At 37.5% G+C, this 19,859-nt stretch overlaps 1 protein-coding gene across 12 annotated transcripts in view; it reads left to right on the top strand.

Annotated features, from left to right (window-relative positions):
* Positions 1–19,859, top strand: part of EPB41L2 (erythrocyte membrane protein band 4.1 like 2) — a 276,802-nt gene that overhangs the window by 240,791 nt on the left and 16,152 nt on the right. For 7 of the 12 annotated variants that reach the window (XM_049900692.1, XM_049900708.1, XM_049900685.1 and 4 more), the window contains 9 exons: positions 241–387; positions 1,702–1,803; positions 5,285–5,452; positions 7,532–7,585; positions 7,791–8,357; positions 10,416–10,538; positions 12,541–12,639; positions 14,387–14,467; positions 18,269–18,380. In XM_049900692.1, coding sequence (XP_049756649.1) covers positions 241–387; positions 1,702–1,803; positions 5,285–5,452; positions 7,532–7,585; positions 7,791–8,357; positions 10,416–10,538; positions 12,541–12,639; positions 14,387–14,467; positions 18,269–18,376 — 1,449 coding nt within the window. In that variant the 3' untranslated portion in view covers positions 18,377–18,380. The remainder of the gene's footprint in view (positions 1–240; positions 388–1,701; positions 1,804–5,284; positions 5,453–7,531; positions 7,586–7,790; positions 8,358–10,415; positions 10,539–12,540; positions 12,640–14,386; positions 14,468–18,268; positions 18,381–19,859) is intronic. The other 5 variants (XM_049900744.1, XM_049900753.1, XM_049900763.1 and 2 more) reach the window with 5 other exon arrangements.

Below are 19,859 nucleotides of genomic sequence, written 5' to 3'. Positions count from 1 at the left end.
CAATTACATATTGGCTTAGTTTTGAAATTTTGATAAATTTATTAAGGTTATTCATAGAAAATAATATGGCTTTTGAGACTTGGCATTTTTCTTGCTTTAATACTTTTTTTTAAATCATAAATTTGCTTTGTCTTATTTTTTGGTTTTTTTTTTTTTATTTTTGTCCTACTGGGTTTTTTTTTTTTTTTTTCCCCCTCCCCTTTTGGATTGTTTCCCTTTTGTTACATTACACATTGCTAGGACCTGGATAAGGCCCAGGAGGACATACTGAAACATCAGGCTAGCATTAGTGAACTCAAGCGCAATTTTATGGAATCCACACCTGAACCACGCCCCAATGAATGGGAAAAACGACGTATCACACCTCTGTCCCTACAGACACAAGGGGTATGTCGCTAGCTATTTGTTGGCAATATGTCTCATTCTGGCTGTTTAGTGAAATTGAGGTTGCTAATCTAGTGTGTTAATTCTTAGGAAGTTAGTGTTCTCGTTTAGTTTTTTATGTAATTGCTAACAATATTTTAAATACTAAATGTTTATTAACAAGGTAATACTTATTGCCCTAGTTCTTAGGTAAATTGTATGAGTTTGAAAATACTTTTGAAATAATTTCAGAATAAATTTACTATTTTACTCAGGTAAATTAATAGTAATGAATTGTTATATAGGACAACCTAGAAACTGATTGTATTGTATTTTAATAAGTTTTTCTTTTAATGACTTCTGAGATAAAGGAGTTTACTTAATAATTAAAGGGATTTAGGAAAGTAGGTCATATTTAGCATGGTTTAAAGTAATTACTGTGAGGATAACCAGTTAAACTTGGCTTTAAATAAAGACTGATGAGCCCTGTTAAAAACTTGCAATATATTTTGTCATATGACTCAGTACAGAAACTACCTTATTATGAAATGTAGGCCAGTTTTTAAAAAACATTTTTAACCATACCATCTTTCTACACTGTCATTCATTTTCTCTCCATGGTTTTCTTCTTTCTGCTACCAAAATAGGTATTGTCTTTTGAATATATTCTCAAAATATTTCTTCTTGCATTCTCATTTACATCTGTTCTTTCTGATGCCCCAGAAACCCTCCCATTATAGACCAAGAACTTATCTGGGCCCTTTTATCATACTGTGTTTAATAATACAGTTATAAAAGTATATGAAGTTGCTACCCTGTAATTTCATCTTTCCTTTTTTTCCCTTCCTCCCCTCTCTCCTCAAGTTCAGCATATAGTGTGGCTTGGTTGTTACCACATTCTAGCCATATGGTTTAGATAGTTTAGTGCTGTTTTTATTTACCTTTCATAACAAAACTGCTTTCAATCTCTGTGTTTGTGACTGTGAAAGGAAAATAACTTTTTAAGAACAGATTAAGCAGAAATAATTGCTGAACTGAAAAAAACAAATCTTTTGACAATACTAAGATTTAAAATATCATGGTAGGGTCTTACGAAGTTGTATCAATTTAAATTGTTATTTAACTGTATGAGGATATTAATGTCAGTATTCTAGCAGTTTAGAGTGTTGTGGTTTCTGAAGAAACAATGTCTGATGATGTGCTAAGGCCCTGGCTTTCCTTTATGTGCCGCTTCATGTTTTTTATTTGGCTGACCCACACAGTTGTTTTCTGTTTGTGTTGCTATAGGTGTAATGTATTTGTCTTATTTGTTGTTATGTCTATTGTTTAAAACGATAGAGAAAAGGAGACCATCTTTTCAAGGATATTTTATCCATGAAGGAGAAGCACCAGATGGCGACAGAATGGACAGTTGAAGAAAAAGCTCAGGAGGCGGACAAGGTGTTCACCTTGCATCCTTGGATCTACTCTTGCTTTTTTCCCTTTTTCCTTCATTTCTTCCACAGCCACAAGATATATCTTTTTCTTATGTACCAACCTAAGATTTTTTTTAAATAATTTTTTTGAGCATTTAAAAGCTAAATCCCCAAGTGTAGAAACAGGGTCATTAGGTGAGAAACTTCATGTCGCAGAGATACTTTATTTTAAAATTCACAATTATGGAATGCAGATATGTCAACCACTTTACGTGATAAGTGATGCGTAATTTGATGTATGTGGCTTACGTCTGGGAAACCACAGTTGCATGTGAAAATGCACCATCTGTACAATACTTAAGCACACCATGTTGTTGTTAAACTAACAAATTATTTGTGATTTAGGTTACTAGTTTACTAATTACATATGGCAGTCTTTTGAATTTTTATTTTTAAGATTTTTAATTGGAAGAAAAGATTTTTGGTACAGTATAGTAGTCCTTCAAGTTCTCTGTGCTTTGACATATGTGAAATACCTGACGGTACTAGGGAGGTTAGCTTTCCATTACTTTTCCATTATTATTCTTTTCTCTCTACTGACTTTGCTTAGCCACCTGGTTAGCCTGCTATTTGCTGAGACTAGAGAGCTTAGATGTTAGTGGAGGAAATAGCAAAGATGTGAATTAATGATTAGAAAGCTTCAGGTACTAAGAAGTGTTAAGAAAATAGATGAAATACAATGTTGTGTTAGGTGATTGAGACAGCTTCCTTTTCACTGTGATCAGAGAAGGCTTCCTTGAAGAGAGGGCATTAGGAATAGAAGGAAGCAGACACGTGAAGATTTTTTCATGCTTAAGGAAGAGCAAATGCAGCAGCCACACAGCAGGAACTACTTTAAGGAACTGAAGGATCAAGTGACTTGGCTTAATGAACAAAGAGGAACATGAAGGAAGTCAAAGAGGGACCGAAGAGGTCAGACCCCAGATCGTGCCAAGGTCTTAGAGACTAGATTGACCGTTTGGAATTCTATTAGAGGAGTGATGGGAAGCCACAGGAGAGTTTTAAGCTGGGTAGTGACATGATCCCATATGTGCCTGACAGATCCCTCTGGCAGCTGGGTGGGGAATGAATTACAGGGGGTGTGAGTGACAGCAGACACCAGCCATAAGAAAAAAATGTTTTGTTTCCACAAAGTAGTTTTTGTTGGTCGGTAAAGAGCCTTCATCAGGACATGTGGTGGGGTGGGGAGAAGACAAATGGAAGATGAAGCCTTGCCCTAGAGGAATTTTAGGTCTAGTTAAGATGAAATATTGCCACGACACTACAGATGAGAAAGATAATGTCACGAAGGTGAACCAAACGATGTATTTATATAATTTAAAAAGGTTAGTCTCAAATCCAGAGCTTATAGAATTAGACTCTATGTATGTAATGCTTTTTCTCACATGTTTTGAACTATTACATATTTTAAAAAAATTTAACGGCCAGAAGCAAATCAGGTGGCATTATTTGATCAATTTAAAATGATGTCCTTGGATTTTCTGGAAACTTTGGAATTTTGGTGAAGATGTTTAAAGTTGTCATCATTTGTCTGGCTCTCATATTTAACAAGTGTGCAATATAAAATATCTTGTCATAGAAATTATATTAAAGTGACATTATATGAAATTTAAATCTGGAACTTAACGCTGTGTAGCTCCTAAATGGTTTTTATTTACACTTAAACTGCTTTTTTCTATTCTTTTCCTTTCCAACACACCCAGGAAAATATGTCTTTATTTGCTGTACATGTGGATCATTATAACTGCAATCATCCACCCGTCTCTTCTCCCACAGCACTAATTACCCACCTACATTGTGTCAGTTTTTCAAATTATGTATCACCACTGTTGTTGAAAGTGAGCAGTTGAGTCTTCTAGAGTGTTTTTGACTTTAGCAGACTACCTTTTTCATTTCTTTGTTGCATCTTCGTTTTGCTACTGATTTTGCAGGGTTTTTCATTTATCTTTGAATTATAAACCTTGTTGAGTTGTAGAATAAAAAAATAGGCCTAATATATAATCTGATCAGTTTTTTCCAATTTCTATATTATGGTTTTATAATTAACAAAAAGCATTCATAGTTTCTCGTTTAAAAAATCGATACATTGAACTTTCAACGTCGTTTCAATTTGAGTATGAATAATTGATTTTGAGAATAGAGGAGAAAGTTGGAAACGAAGTCATTGACTCTTTAGCAGGTAAATAGATCAATTGTATACCCTCGTTACTTTCATATATTGTGAGAATTATAACTTACTTAAATTTGTATAAAATATTCTCTCATGAGTCTAATGGAGATTACACAGATTGTAGTTTCAGGTTACTTTTGAGGATATTTTATGGAATAATTAAATTTATGGCACTTTCTCCACCCAGTTTACCCCAGGGATGGTGTAATTATGGGAATTATAATTAAGCTGAATTAGTCTAGAAGTTTTTTTTCTTTCCTGGGTATTGCCGTACTTATCACCTCACCCACCTCACCTTACTACGCCTACCTTCCACCCCTCCTAGCACAGAAACGTTTATTTCTTTATTTTTCTTTAAGATCTCTGAGCAGTGGGGTTTGTATTAGGAGTTATTCTGGCATACTTCTGATGAGAGGGTCAGCTTCATGATGACTTTCTTGGCATCCCGGTACCTGAGGACACCTCCAGCTTTCCTTCAGTGCCCTCAGCCAGGTTAGGGGATCATTGCTTAAGGGGAAGAAATATGAGTATTAAATTTGCCGTAATAGATTTTCAGGGACAAGTGATTTTCATATTTCTCAGGGAGTTTTTGCCTCTGAGTTTGTTTTCCTATTTAGAATTTTTTTCTTGGTTTTTATTTTAAAAATGTAATTTATTCATTCTGTAAGTTATTTACCATGTCTGAGGGAATTACTGTGGGCTGCTGTCAGAGTGCTTATTGTATAGACAGCTAAGTGATAAGGAGAAGGGAAGAGACCACATAAGTTAGAAGGGTTAGCAAAGGGCTTGTACAAAAATATAGAATATTAAGTAGACCTCAGGTAGCAAAATTGGAAAGGCCCAGAATGCATAAGGAAGGGCGCTGGAAGTAGGAAGTCTAGGATCGCCTAAGCCGAAGCACAGGAATAAGTGTTTCAAGTATAGGACCCACAGAAGAGGCCATTCTGTGCAGAAAAAGGCTCACACTAAGAAGCTACCTCAGGAATGTATGAAGCAGTGTTTGATGGGTAGGTAGGTTCTGTTCAGCCTGTAATAAATCAAGGAGTTTTAGCTGGATTCTGGTAAAACTATCAAAGATTCTCAAGCAGGGTTGAAAAGCTGGCATTCAGGTGAACCTCCACATAAGCTTGCGGCAGAATCTTTCAGAATTCTCATCTTTTCTTTCAGCTTATGTGTTCTGTTATTCTTTCTTGTGTAACCTTTCCTTTCAGTAGGTTACTGCTGTCTGTTCTGACTTATTGTTAATTCTTTGCTCTTCCTTTTCTGACCTCTCTAGAGCCTAGAAGAGGAGATAACATCCATTTTGTTTAGTGAAAAGGGCCTTTCTGATAGCATGAGAGCCACCTTCACTTCAGCCACCACTTGGACAGCAGAGGGCACTGTTGTGAACTGTAATGCACCTTCTGAAAAGCTTTCTTCCTCGTCCTTCTCACAGTTGCCTGAGGTGCATTTTACTTTGTTTCCCTTGTTATTAAAAGCTACATATGAAAGTGATTTTTTATCTTTTGAATATTCAGGAGCATTTCCCTCCAGCATTTTCATTGGTGAAATTAACCTGTCCCAGGAAAAACATTCAAGAAATAGTGACAGAATTTAGACATGAGGAAAAGATACAGATTGGATGTTTCTCCTGCTTCTTTTGGTCCCCCTCCACCCTCTTCACCCCCAAAAACTGCTTAAATTCAAAGATCATATAAACCTTTAAGGCCCAGGGTCTGAATTATTAAGCAGAGAGAAATTCCCAAACAAGTAGAAACTTAAGTACACTTTGCAGAATTTGTCTTTTTTTAGGCAGCTTTTGATGGCCTGTGATAAAAATTCTGTTTATGTGGAAAATTTGAGGTGCTTCCCATAGTCAATGAAATAGTTCTTTTTTGTTTTTTTTTTTAAAATGACTCTAAGGAGATTTCTCTGAACTTTGGCAGACCCCATCCAGCCCTTTGAGGTTAAGTAATAATCGTAATTCACTGCCCTGTAATAATAAAAATAAAATAATGAAATGTTTGCTTTAGAAATGTTCTGATCACTAGACTTCTTTATTTGTAGAGAAATTTATAAGGAGTTATAGTTAAATATTACCTATTTTGCAGAATAGAGTTAGTTTTCTGGTTTAATATCTGAAACCCGTGGGTTTTCCGTAAAACTGGAAGGCTGGCTCTCTTGTTCTGTCAGTGACATGGCTTACATGCTATCAGTTATGAACGATTAAACATGCCCTTGCCATGCATTTAAGAATAACAGCGCAGATCAAAAAGTGTGTGTGAGTATTTGCTGATAGCTACTGCAAAGAAGTGTGCCAGTTTAGGACCGTTAACTTGTGGTTGCCAATATCAGTGGTGCAAATGAATGTGAGATCCTGCTGTCTGTAGTGAGAAAGCTTGCTGTAGAAAACAGACAGCTCCAGTCAAGTTAGTGTCTTGACAGCTTCACAACAAGCTTCCTTTCTGCCCAGAGGGTTTAGAGTTACAGTGCCCCTCGCTATTTGGCATGGAGATTCCTTCTTAAATAACGAGGGCTACTGTCTCTAGCAGATTTATTTTAGGTTAGCTCACAGGATTTAGTGCCACTGGAAGGTCAGAGTTGGCTGGGCTTTATTTTTAAAAAAGTAAAATAGCCTTTTAAAAGTAGTAATGCAAAGTGATCTTTTAAAAACAAATTTAAGAAAAAGTTTAAAACATTTAAAACTTTTCCATTAGAAAGTTTCTACTGTAGTAATACCACAACATATAATTATATTAATAATGTATATGGAGGTATTTGTTGAACATTTAGGTACTGTGCTACCCAATCAACTAGAGTAAATTAATTTACTCCTAAGAAGCAAATGTCTACAGGGAGTAGGAAAGAACATCTCAGATAATAAATTTGATTCATTTCTGAGTTCAAAGATGCCACTGGAGAGCCAAATTCTATAGAAAACACCTGGAGCCATCACTGACATCCACCTGAATGTTTAAAGTACCCCTGCTACTACTCTGTAGTACAGTTTATGATGTTAATAATTATTTCCAAAGTGAACATTTTAATGTTAATAGCTGTCTAAGGCCAATTATAATTTTGCCAATTAAATCTGTTTTTCAAACGAGCCAGCAAAAAATAACGGTGTCATCTCCTTAATGCTGTATGCATTTAGGAATCAGAGTTTTAGGCTAGGCTTCTTAGTCTGATTAGAACCAGAACTTTTTATGTAAATAGGTTTTAAAACTATTCTTTAAGGTGATCAGTAAGCTGTGGTATAATTCTTTTTTAAGAAATTTTTCCAACTACGTAAGTAGGTTTATAGGTATAGCTATAGCAAAAACTTTTTATTTCTTTGGCAGGATGCTGGCTGTTTTTGTATTTTTGTTTCTTTTTGTAAGCTTCTTGGTGTTTGTCTTGACTGTCCTTTATTTGACCTTGAGCAGAGGTCTTTGTAGATGTTGATTCTTGCTGTTCTGTCTTTGCAGTGTGAAATATTTGTTTTGGTGGGTGTTGAGGTAAAATTTTATTGATTTTGTGTCCTCGGTTGCTTTTTGTTTCACAGAAACGTGCTCCCGAGTCAGAAGGGCCTTGCACTGGAGCCAGTGATGCTGTTAAGGTTCTCCCTTTTTCCATGTTAACACCATTACCTGATGTTTCTGACCCTCGCCTCATGACTTCCCTGCTTCCCTTTCAGTCAGCCATCATAATCATCTTTGTTTTCCTCCATGACATGAACCTACCATCAGTTAGTTTTGGTTTTCCATCATTTTTAATTATTCATATATTTTTGTTTTCCCTCATCCGTTTTTTTTTTTGTACAGAGTTCACATGAGACTCTGAATGTAGTGGAGGAGAAGAAGCAGGCAGAGGTTGGGAAAGACGAAAGAGTAATCACAGAAGAAATGAACGGTAAAGAGATATCACCTGGGAGTGGACCTGGGGAGATTCGTAAGGTGGAGCCACTGACACAAAAAGATTCCACCTCCCTGTCTTCTGAGAGCAGCAGCAGCAGTGAGAGTGAAGAAGAAGAGGTGGGAGAGTATCGCCCCTACCACCGCGTGACCGAGGGGACCATAAGGGAGGAGCAGGAGGAATATGAAGAAGAGACAGAGGAAGAGCCCGGCCGAGCAGCCAAGGTAGTAGAGAGGGAGGAAGCAGTGCCAGAAGCCAGCCCAGTCAAACAAGCAGGTGCCAATCTAATCACAATAGAAACAGTGATCCAGGAAAATGTAGTTGCCCAAAAGATATCTGGAGAGAAGAGTGTAAACGAAGGCACTGTTAATAAGCAAGACATGAGAGAAGAAACAGAGGAAGAGCAACATAAAGTTAACGGAGAGGTGTCTCATGTTGACATTGATGTTTTGCCACAAATTATTTGTTGTTCAGAGGTAAATGGGAGCTAAAGTGTATAATAGAGCAATTTCTCAGGTGGAAAACACCTGCCTTTCTTCTCTTGTCCTCCCAATTCCCCTTCAGCTTTTCCAACAAGATTCTGATTCTTTTCTCTAATGGGAGGAAAGGGGAAAGCACTGCTTTGTAGATTTTCTGCCAACTCAGTTCATGGTTTCTAGCTTCTTCACTGCAAGTGGATCACCTGGTGGGGTAAACTTTCTGATGACAACCATATCATTTTTTCTTTTCTATTTCACATTTAATTTTTTCTTTGCATGTTTTGAACATTTCCAGCTCTTTTGTTCTTAGCTGCACTACTTCCTGACACTAAATGCCTTTTTCATTGGTTTCCTTAGAAAATTGTGCATGTAATGTTTAAAAAATGCTCAATGTGAGTATGTGTGTCGTGTTGTGGTGATTGGGTTTGACCCTTTGGCTCATTCTCTCCCTCTTCAACTTAAGCTTTTTAGAAATAGCGGCAGGTTTTGATTACTCTGATGCTCTGATCGCAGCATCTGGCAGTGATGAGAACATTGCTTATTGAGTGCTACTGTGATTTCTCTTTTTTTAGGTGCCAGGGACCTTATGGCTTGGTTGAGTCTTCTCTTTCTTTCAAGGCAGCAGGAGGCTAGACTGTTGAATAGGAGGCCCACACGTCTCTCCTCATCTTGTCCTGTCATCAATTCTAGATTATTTGCAAGTTGATGATATGTTTTGTGGCTTATTTATTTTAAACAAATCTTTTCCTCTTCAAAAAAGAGAACTTTCCGTGCCCCTCTTAGATTAAGTCTTGGTCATTAGATGCAGTGCCCCCTGAATTGGGAATTAAAGTTATGCTGAGGGAGGGTATACTTTCATGGGTATATTTTTTGTTTCTGAAATTAATGCCCGCAATGTAGGGATTATTATATTTGCTGTTTTTGATGGCGTGGAAAATTGCAAAGTGACTATGTCCTGAAAGAATTTACTGGATTTTTACTGTGTTGCATTTAAACTTTCCATTTCACTTCAGAGAAGACATTTCAAGAATCTGCAACTACTTTGAACCATTATTTTTCTGCTGCTAACACATGGTTGTTCCTCTTTAAATAATTACACCTGTTGGGAATTTTCTCTCTGGTACACCATTATTTTGGAAATAGTATAGCCTGGTGGTGTAAACATATATGCTCAGCAGACTACAATATTAACAGGCTCTCAGACTTCGCCTTTAATGTGTTAAATTGTTCAAAGCATTGCATTGTTGATGGAGTAATTTCATACTTAACATTTTAACTTACATAATATACAAGAAAAACTGCAAGTTTTAGACACGTATAATTGAAAGCAGTTATACTTAAAGTTGTTCTTTCTAAAAATGGTATCTCCATTGTCAGTAAGGTGGAAAAGGCTTTCCGGGGAAATGAGCAAATCCTAGCCTCCCTAGCTGATGGGCCAGTGAAAGAAAATGAGCCTTCACACAAGCCATGTGTGTCTTTAAACTGCAATAAAAGTAGAGACAGGCCACTTCACAGTTCATTCTGTTTTGTTTTCTTTTCAGCTCTATCATTACTTGCCCAAAGCTAAATTGTACGTCACTGTATGCCAGGTGTGACAATTAAGTAGTTTGGGCCAATATAATTTGAATTGTATCATGATTTAGGGAGCCATTATGATAGCTTGGAAACCCTGATGGTGTAGTGGTTAAGTGCTATGGCTGTTAACCAAAAGGTTGGGAGTTGGAATCCACCAGGTGCTCCTTGAAAACTCTGTGGGGCAGTTCTACTCTGTTCTGTGGCATTGCTATGAGTCTGAATCGACTTGATGGCAATGGGTTTTGGTATGTTAGCTTATCTTTTTCTCTCATTTATATGTATGCACATACACGTACACATGATATTTGAAGGAAGGTTTTTCTTTGATGTCTTTTGTTTTAGGTTATTTGCTTTTATTCTTTTCTTTCGTGCATGAGAGTGTGTTTGGATATGTTTCTTATAATCATTTTTGAAGGTTCCATTAAGTGCTTTTACTTCATTACGTCTAGAATTTATTTTTCCCTTCCTTTTTCATCTCAGCCACCAGTGGTAAAAACAGAGATGGTAACAATTTCTGATGCCTCACAAAGGACAGAAATCTCCACCAAGGAAGTCCCCATTGTCCAAACTGAGACCAAAACCATCACATATGAGTCTCCACAGGTACAAAAGCTCTAGACTTGGACTATTTGAGTTCTGTTTTACTTAATTTGTCTATTTTTGTTTTTGTTCTGTCTTTTCCTAGTTTACATGTTTCTGACTTTGACATAATTTTTTTTTGTTTCTCCATTTTATAACCATAGTTCAACAGCAGTATAGCTAGCTGTGGGACTCTTAGCTGCAATCAAATTGGTGACCCAGTAATTATAGTAATTATTGGGGTGAGTGTATGTATGACTATTTAGGATGAGTAGCATCAATCTGGCTTCCTTCTGGCTTGGTACATCCAGGGATGTTTACGTGTACTTGGGAAACAGATTGTCTTGCAAAGTTTATTGGATCTGCTATACTTAGTGAATCAGTAGGATATATAAGCTTTTTCCCGAACCCTTTCTAACTCCATGAAGACAGACCTAATGAGCTTACACATACTTGTGGGTATACACACATACGTGCTTCTCTTTCTCATGGGATTATTTTCTCAAGATTTATATAGTCATTCTTTATGTAAACTATTAGATTTGTAAGTTTGAGTTCAGATCTTCAGATATTTATTCTAAACATTTGAAATAAGCATTAAGATATCTAACCTTAATGGTAACAAAAAAGGGGGAATTATTATTTTAAAATAGAACTGTTTAAAATTTGTACAATAATGATTTTCTCCACTGAGAAGTTAGGAATTCTATAGTAGGATTGTACTGTGGTGGAGGAAGGCAGATTATTGCCTTTTTGAAATTTTTTTTTGGAAATGTTTAACGTGTGTATGTATAAAACATTTCTAAAATTATTTTGGGTATGTTGTCCATATGAGTGCATAGATCCCACAAGAACACAAATAGATTCTTACGAACGAGTTTCAGGGGAGAACGTACAGGTGTGTCAACGTTGTGGTAAGTGCCCTCATAATGAGATACAGGTGTGTGAGCCAAGTTTGAGCTTTCAACTTTTAGTCAGAAGGTTTTCAGGTTATTTCCATGTGTCAGTGAGTACCAGGAAACAGGAGGCAAATAAGTTTGGATATTAATAGTATCAACTGAGTTAGGTTATCTTATGTCCCTTGGTAGTCTCTAGAACTTTCCACCTTTTCCAGCACGAAAGCAAACAAGTAAATATCTATTTTGATATATGCAAGGGATTAAATTTAAAAATTTTTTTTATGGGATTTACATATGATATGTATAGAGGATGTGCATGTATACATACTGAAATACATGTACCTTTGTTGTTCTTATTCGTTGCCATTGGGTTAATTCCGATTCACGTGTGACCCTATGTGTGCAGAGTAAAACTGCTCCATGGGATTTTCAAGGCTGTGACCTCTTGGAAGCAAATTGCCAAGCCTGTCTTCCAAGATGCCTCTGGGTGGGTTTGAACCGCCAACCTTTTGGCTAGTAGTTCCGTTTAACTCTTTGCATCACCTAGGGACTTCATGTATACCCATGTATACATTCTGTATATCCCAACATGAAAACTATTATAGCAGCAATGTAGTTTAAAAAAAATTCTGCTAGAGATAAGGAAACAATGAAAACGCTCAAGTTCATTCTATCCTATTCAGGTCCTATTGCCTAGTAATCTGAGAAAATGTTTTTACCCATCTGTGCTTAAAAACCAGTTACAAAAAGCAGTCAGTGCTTCTGGTCACTGTGGAAACTTCTCTGCCTGGTTCTCTGGTTTCTTTTTCTGGCTTCTGCAGAGGGGCCCTCAGGTCACATTCTCTGATGACTCCCTTGTAGTTTCCACTCACCTTCCCCTTCCATTCTTCCTTTTTTCTCTCCACCCACAGGATTTGCTTCTGCACGTGCATCCAGTCTTTTGCCTTGTTCTAATTTTCAGCCAGTCTCTTGTAAATTATCACCATAAACATGTATAGGATATGCAGATAGCATCTTCTGCCAAAGGCACAGATTTTTAAAGATGCTTATGCAGTGGGGAAGGGTCTTCTTGGACAGCATAATGGAAGTTAAGCATTACTTTGTATTTTCCCCCCAACTATCCAAAGGTTGATGGCGGGGCTGGTGATGATTCGGGCACATTAGTGAGCGCACAAACCATCACATCTGATTCGGTGTCGACAACAACAACCACACACATCACCAAGGTAAAGCAATCCAGGGAATCCTATGGAGGTGATGGTGCTTTGCAAACAGGATCTTTTCTGAATTGTTTCTTTGTTCGTGTACACGCTTTAAAGCAATATGCAGACAGTGCCAGTGGGGTAAAAATGCCTTGATTTCAAGTACCCAAGAGATTAGGCTCCACTGACAAATATATTTAAACCGAATTGCCAATTTGTAAAGTACCAAAAAAACCAAACCCAGTGCCGTCGAGTCAATTCCAATCCATATGAGTTGTAAAGTACAGGGGGGTAAAAACATGTTATTAATAGCTATACTGAAGACGGCCACAGAAATAGAGTTCAGTAAAAGTCAAAGCACAGATTCGTTAAGTACGAATGAGCCCTTCTGACTGAAGCAATTAAACGAAGACCCATTTTTCACAATTTTCAGCAAGTTTCTCAAATAATGTAAATTTTCTCTTATTTAAGATACTAGGATATTGATTTTGGGCATTTTTCCAGATCATTGAATGCTTAATACCTTATACCAGTGATTTCAAAGTGTGGTTGGTCCCTGGGCCAGCAGCATCAGTACCATTTGGGGGCTTGTTAGATGAGATTGTGCTGCAGCCCCACCCTAGACTTACTGAAATCCTGGAAGTGGTTTCAGAAGCCCTCCAGGTGATTGTGATGGTGTGCTAAAGTCATCAGATTTCTCATTCCACCGTTACTTTCCAGTATCTCCTTTTTCTCCTCCTGTTCGTATTTGGCTAGTGTGTAAAAGTCATAAGTATATCCTTTATTCCGAACTCCATCATGCTGTGTTTAAATAAAAAACCAAGCAAAATGAAACAAGTGAAAAAACTTTGTAAATTAAAAAATGCCTCATAAGTGCAAAGTAGTTTTAGTACTCGTTTAACTTTTTTTATAGTTATTAAAGCTGGTGATAAGCCTTGTTTTTTGCAGTAAAGTGCTGTAACTTGTGATTTCGTGTATAAATTTACCAGAGTTATAGAGGTTAGATGTTTGCTTTCTCAGGCTTGCGTGATATCTGCACTTTGTCCGGTTAGACTGTCATAATCCATATGATCTCTTCAGCCTATTGCAGTGTATCACAGGCTAAATCAGTTTGCAGCAAGCCAGTAACTCTGGAGACAAGACGCCAAGGAAGCTCCTTCCCCATATCTCTTCACGTGGACACAGAGCCTGTATTTAGCTATGCCCCATGTCCACAGTCACAACCACACGCAGAAGATTTAATCAAACATTCAACAAGAAGCTCAGTATCAACCTAATACATCTTCCCTATTATTACACTAAACCAGATGAACAAAATCGCCACATGAATTCATATGACCAGAATCAAGCAGTCAAAACATAACATCAATTTCCCAAACCCAAAACAGATACATAATTGTTAGAATTCCTTGGAACTACACAAATGCCAGATAATTGTCTCCTTTTCAAAACCGGCCCGCTGGGCATGGAGAAATTCAGAAAATTGCGACAGAATGTTCTAGTGGAACTATTTGGATTTGGTGTTATCTGTCCCACCATCTTAATCTCACCTGAATTTTGATAAGTTAGTTTTAGGATTGCTCTCAACAACCCTAAAGGCTACCATTTTAACAATAAAATTCTCTTGAGAGCCTGAAAATAAAGCACAGGAAGGTCATAGGTGCTTCTCCCATTTGGTGTGTATTGCCTTATGGTGATTGGCAGTTCTGGGTGTACTGTCTTTTCTCTGATTTTGCATGCTTTGATGATGTTTTTTTCTTATGACCTTTAGACTGTAAAAGGTGGAATATCTGAAACAAGAATTGAGAAACGTATTGTGATCACAGGAGATGGAGATATTGATCATGACCAGGTAAAGACCTTATGTTCTAGTGTTGAAAGTGACCGTGTTTATTTTCTGAGTTTGCACTTCTCATCGTGTCACATCCCTATGTAAAACCCCTTCTTCCCAGCATCTCTTGGGTGAACTCCAACTCCTAAGCACATTATGAAGACACTTGACAGTCTGGATACTACCTGCCCTCCCAGCCTTCTTAACAATGATCAGCATAAAACCTAGATTGCTGTTTATTTCCCACAGGCTTTACATGTACATTTTGGTCAAAATAATCTGGAGGATTCTTGGCAACCATTAGGTATTCACGTGAGTCTGGTTTAAAAGGCAAATCATCAAATTTTTAAAATTGAATGACAGCTTAATGATACTACCTTCCAAAAAGAAATGGAAAAAGATACTGAGTTTGATTTATCCCACCTTTTAGAAACTTTTCAAGTAGTTTTTGATAACATTAAAAAATTGGGCTCTCTACCCCCAGTCATTTTTCCTAAACTCTTAGGTGGGAAAATTTAAGGTTTCTTAGAAAAATTGTAATTTATTCAGGGGGGAAAAAAAAATTAAGAGTCATTGCCTTTATTCAGATACTAGCTTTGGCAGAATGCTTGGTTTAAAGTAGGTAATGGGTGGACTGCTAGAGACCTTTAAAAAAAAAAAAAAACCAGACCTTTAGGGCAGCCTTAATTTCAGACTGCAGTCCCAAGTCATGATGAGAATTTTGCTTTTTCTTTCTGAGTGATTTTAATTGACTGGCTTTAAAGGAGACCAAGCCATTTCCCTTTTACAGCAGCTTGAAGAAAAGGAAAAGAAATGTTCAACTGACCATTGCAGCTGGGCAGCAGGAACAAATGATAATTACCCAGCTTTGAACATAATACTGAGCTCAGAGAATTTGAGTGAAGAAAGTTTTTTGTTTGATGAAGCCTCCCTGTATGTGACCAGAGAGAAATGCATTTTTCTTCATGCCTAAAGAAATTATCTCTAGGTTTTTTAAACTTCTATAAACATGCTTTTATTTTCTATCATATTTTATAATATTTGTTTGTTTAATTCCTTGAGAATTATTAGACGTTAAAGGGTTGCTCTGACCCTTCATTTTGACTTGGGGTAGAGTTTCCTAGTAGATGACTAGTACATTTGCCTGGTTACCACTGGAAAATGAATTACTTTTGTGAAAACTAAGCTGCCAGTTTCCTATATAGAGAATTCTGTTCTTCTAGCATCCACTGGAACAGTCTTGAGTTCCCCTGATGCAACTATTTAAATGAGGGGAATCACTTGTGTCAACTAACTGATGTTGGCCATGTGCTGACTTTGTATCACTGACACCTTTTTCAGTTTCTTGCCTACTTTAAAAGAAATCTTGATAGTGCAAAGAAACCTTTATCTGAATGAGAAAGGAAAAAAACCATCTCTTTTGCATTGGCAATTTAAAGGGGTGTTCTTTTATAGAAATGTGCTTTGTAGGGTTTTCACCCTGTGCTGGTCATGACTCAGCTTCACAGCAGGGGAGTAGTGTAATCTGTCCTGCAGGTGCTATTTTGGTGCGTATTTCTTTCTAACAAAACAACTAACCAATTTGGGGTTATGATACAGTTTTCTCACAGTCCTTATTGTTGCCATAATAAATTCACATTGTACAGTACTTAATTTCATGTGCTGATAATTATGGAATGAAGGAACTATGGGAAACTGATTTCAAATGGTTCGAATATGATCACAGCAGTTTCTGCTAACTGAAGCATGTTTTACATGTGTTGTCTTCCGTTGGGTATCATTTATGTTTCCTGTTTAACAGTCACCCCAATTTAATGTAGGCAGATCTTTATAGTATTTAATGATTTGTCTGTAACTAGCATTTAATGATTTGTCTGTAACAGAGCTTGTCCTTGACGTTTTCCAATTTGGGTCCCACTAGTTGGAGCCCATATAGTGGCTGTAACAATGAGCTCAAGCATAATGATTGTGAGGATGGCACAGGACTGGGCAGTGTTTTGTTCTGCTGTACATAGGACCAGTATGAGTCGGAACCGATTCGATGGCACCTAACAACACAACAACATTTGGAGCCCTCGTGGGGCAGTGGTTAAGAGCTGCAGCTGCTAACCAAAAGGCAGCAGTTCGAATCCACCAGCCATCCCTGGGAAACCCTATGGGGCAGTTCTGCTCTGAGTATAGGGTCGCTTTGAGTGGAATCATCTCGACGGCATTGGATTTGGTTTGGTTTTAACCAACATGTAGAAAATAGTTTTGATTGTTCACCTCCTTCATCCCTATGAACACTTCAGAAAGAAAATTTAGAACCACGTTTGTCCTGTGCTCTTTCTCTCATCCCCATTCCCATCCTTTTCTCCTGTCAATACACTGAAAAACTCTTTTGACTGTCCATAATGGACAATACCTGTCTTTATTCCCATTCCACTCTTGCCCTGTGGCCTTCTCACTTTCCTCACTTGACAAACAGTTGTGCTATGACTCAGATTTAAAGCTGGTGTATGTCTGATATTTCTTTGGTCCTGATGCAGGTGGGTCACCAGGGTTTGTTCCTTGGTGGAAATTTAAGCACTCTCAAGTTTCTTCCAAGCTTTTGTTTAAAAATGTTTAGTGTGAAAAGGATTTCTCTTTTTGTAGCTTTACTTTTTTTTTTTTTTCCTGTGGAATGAGGTTTAGGGTTTTGCTGAGTAGAGTTTTAGCAGATGGAAACTGTGATGCAAATAAGAAATACAGTTGTCCCCTCAGGCAGATGACAGCAGAAGAAAAAATTGTGCTGCCTTTCTCAAATGCATGGTCTCCTTATGAGATATGGTGCTCTATATGCTAATAGAATTTCTTTAGAATTCCTAAACTTTCAGTTTCAGTGTTGTTCTCTAGTATTTTGTTTCCTATTACTTTCTCTCCAAGACCTCTTTAAAAAAAAAAAAAAAAACAGATTAACAAAAATATCTTTTCCTCTGAAAAATCCGGTCTTTTGTTTATGTTATTCCTTTCCACTTTTCCAAAACACTTTATACACAACACTCTGTGTCTGCTTTCTCACACCTGGTCAGGACCCAGGTCCTGTCCTGACCCTGCTACTCACTGGCTGGATGGCCATAACAAAGACCTATTAACCTTGGTGCCTTCACTTTTTTCAGCTGTAAACTAGGGATCTGTACTTCACTATCTAAAGATTAGTCTTTCTCTGATCCTTAGCTTTACAGCGTGTCATTGACGCTGCTGCCATTTTACTTGCTGTCTGTCCTAGAAGTTTACAGACACTTTTCCTGCAACATTTTAGTTCAACAAACATTTTAGTTCAAGCAGTTACTGAGAACCTCAGATAGCAGAGATGAGCAATGCCTGGTTCTGTGCCTTGGGGTATCCGGTACTTGAGTAATAGCTAGTATCACTTGAGTGATAGGTCAGGCACTATGCGTGATGCTTTACATCATTACTTGAGTCCTCACAGCAAACCTTAAAATGATCTTTACAACCTTAGCATTCGTCTCAGGTTACAGGTGAGAATACTAAGGCTCAGGCAATAACTGTTTTCTCCAAATCTCACAGTGGCAAGACTGGGATTCCAAGCCAGCGTGTTTCTTCTGCGTGTATCGTTATTTGAAACTGTACCAGAGAAATGGGAAATTTGAAAGAGTGAGAAGCATTCTTTAGAATGAACAATGAGCCCGTTTCAAAACATTCTTCCTGCTTCCTCAATAATGAAATGAACCTGTCGTGGCTGACGGTTAAATCTCAGTTTATCAGTATGCACCTGTTCTGCCATGCTGAGGTGGAGCCTCTTCCTCAGCTCACAGCTGCTTTCTCTCCTGACCCTGGCAGGCATTGGCCCAGGCGATCAAGGAAGCCAGAGAACAGCACCCTGACATGTCTGTCACGAGAGTGGTGGTGCACAAAGAAACAGAGCTGGCGGAGGAAGGGGAAGACTAGTAAGGTAAGAGAGCCCGCACTTTCCTTGGTCTTTGCTCTGGCTGTTCTGCACCGCTGAACGGGCAGAGGGGTGTGCTGCACTAGGGTATTGGTTATGCATTACGCTGCCCCCGTGTGATAACCAAATAGCCAGCAAACACTGTGCTAAAGAATTCTTCATGAAACAAGTGAATGTTCACAGGTATCTATTAGGTTTTTGAAAAGCAGGTTTATCACATAGCACATACACGAAGATTACTTTTTCTGTTTTTAAATAATCTGTCCATTGACCCAGGAATGGCTGGGTCTCCAGGACATGCATCTTCCACCTTGCACCGCAATGCCAAGTGGTCCTCCATCCTTGGTGAATGAAGGTTCCTGCCATTTCACATTCTCTTTTACAGCTTTAATTTTTGCCAGTTTGGTGGATATGAAATGATACAAACTGTGATTGTAATTTACATTCCCATGATTAATAATGAGATTTAATGTTTTCATATGGTTATTGGCCGTTTGTGTTTTCTCCTAAAACTAAACATTTCTGAGAAGTATTTGTTCAGCTGTCTTGTCTGCTTTTGTTTGTTCATTCCTTTGTTTGTTCTTATTGAGTCTTGAAATATTCTGGTTACTAATTATTTGTCATTTTTATGCGTCCCAAAATCTTAAGATTTGTGGTTTGTCTTTTTCCTCTCTCCATATGATTTGGTTTATTAAATTGATTGAATTGATTTACTAATATTGTTGAATTTACCAACCTGTTCTTTGATGTCTTGTGCTCTTTCTATACCATGAGATGTTAAAGATATTTCCCATCTAGAAATTTTAACATTTCCTATGAATCTTTTATTTCATATATCCATCTGAAATTGCTGTGGTTGTATGATGTGAAACAGTGATCCATTTGTTTCCCATGTCAGTTACCGTTCCAGCATTATTTTATGGAAGAATCCAACCGTCCCCTCTCTAATCTGCAGTGTTGTTTATCAAATTACTTTTATGTGTGGATATGTTTCTGGTCACCCTATTTCCATTGGCCCATGTGTCTATCTCTGCTCCAATGCTGTACTGTCTTAATCGCTATAGGTTTATAATGGGTCTTGATATCTGATAGGACTTTCCCCCCACTCCTGCCCCAATCGTGTTCTTTTTCTCCTGGAGTGTCTTGGTTATTCTTGACTCTTTCTGTTTCATATAAATTTCAGAGTAAGATTTTTAGGTTCTAGGATAAACCTTGTGGGATTTTAATTGGAATTGTATTCACTCTATATCTCAGGTTTATATCCATAAGCTTTTACATCTTCTTATCCATAAATATAAATGTCTCTCCCCATTTATGTAGGTTTTCTTTAATGTCTTTCAATAAAGTTACATAATTTTTCCCCAAAAGAGGTCTTATAAATCATTTATTGGGGTTATTACATTTATAGGAAACCCTGGTGGGGTAGTGGTTAAGAGCTACAGCTGCTAACCAAAAGATCAGCAGTTCGAATCCACCAGGTGCTCC

Source organism: Elephas maximus, chromosome 1, assembly GCF_024166365.1.
Source record: "Elephas maximus indicus isolate mEleMax1 chromosome 1, mEleMax1 primary haplotype, whole genome shotgun sequence".
Lineage (NCBI taxonomy): Eukaryota > Metazoa > Chordata > Mammalia > Proboscidea > Elephantidae > Elephas > Elephas maximus.
The sequence above is the reverse complement of the archived record's forward strand: the minus strand, read 5'-3'. Positions and strand labels throughout refer to the sequence as shown.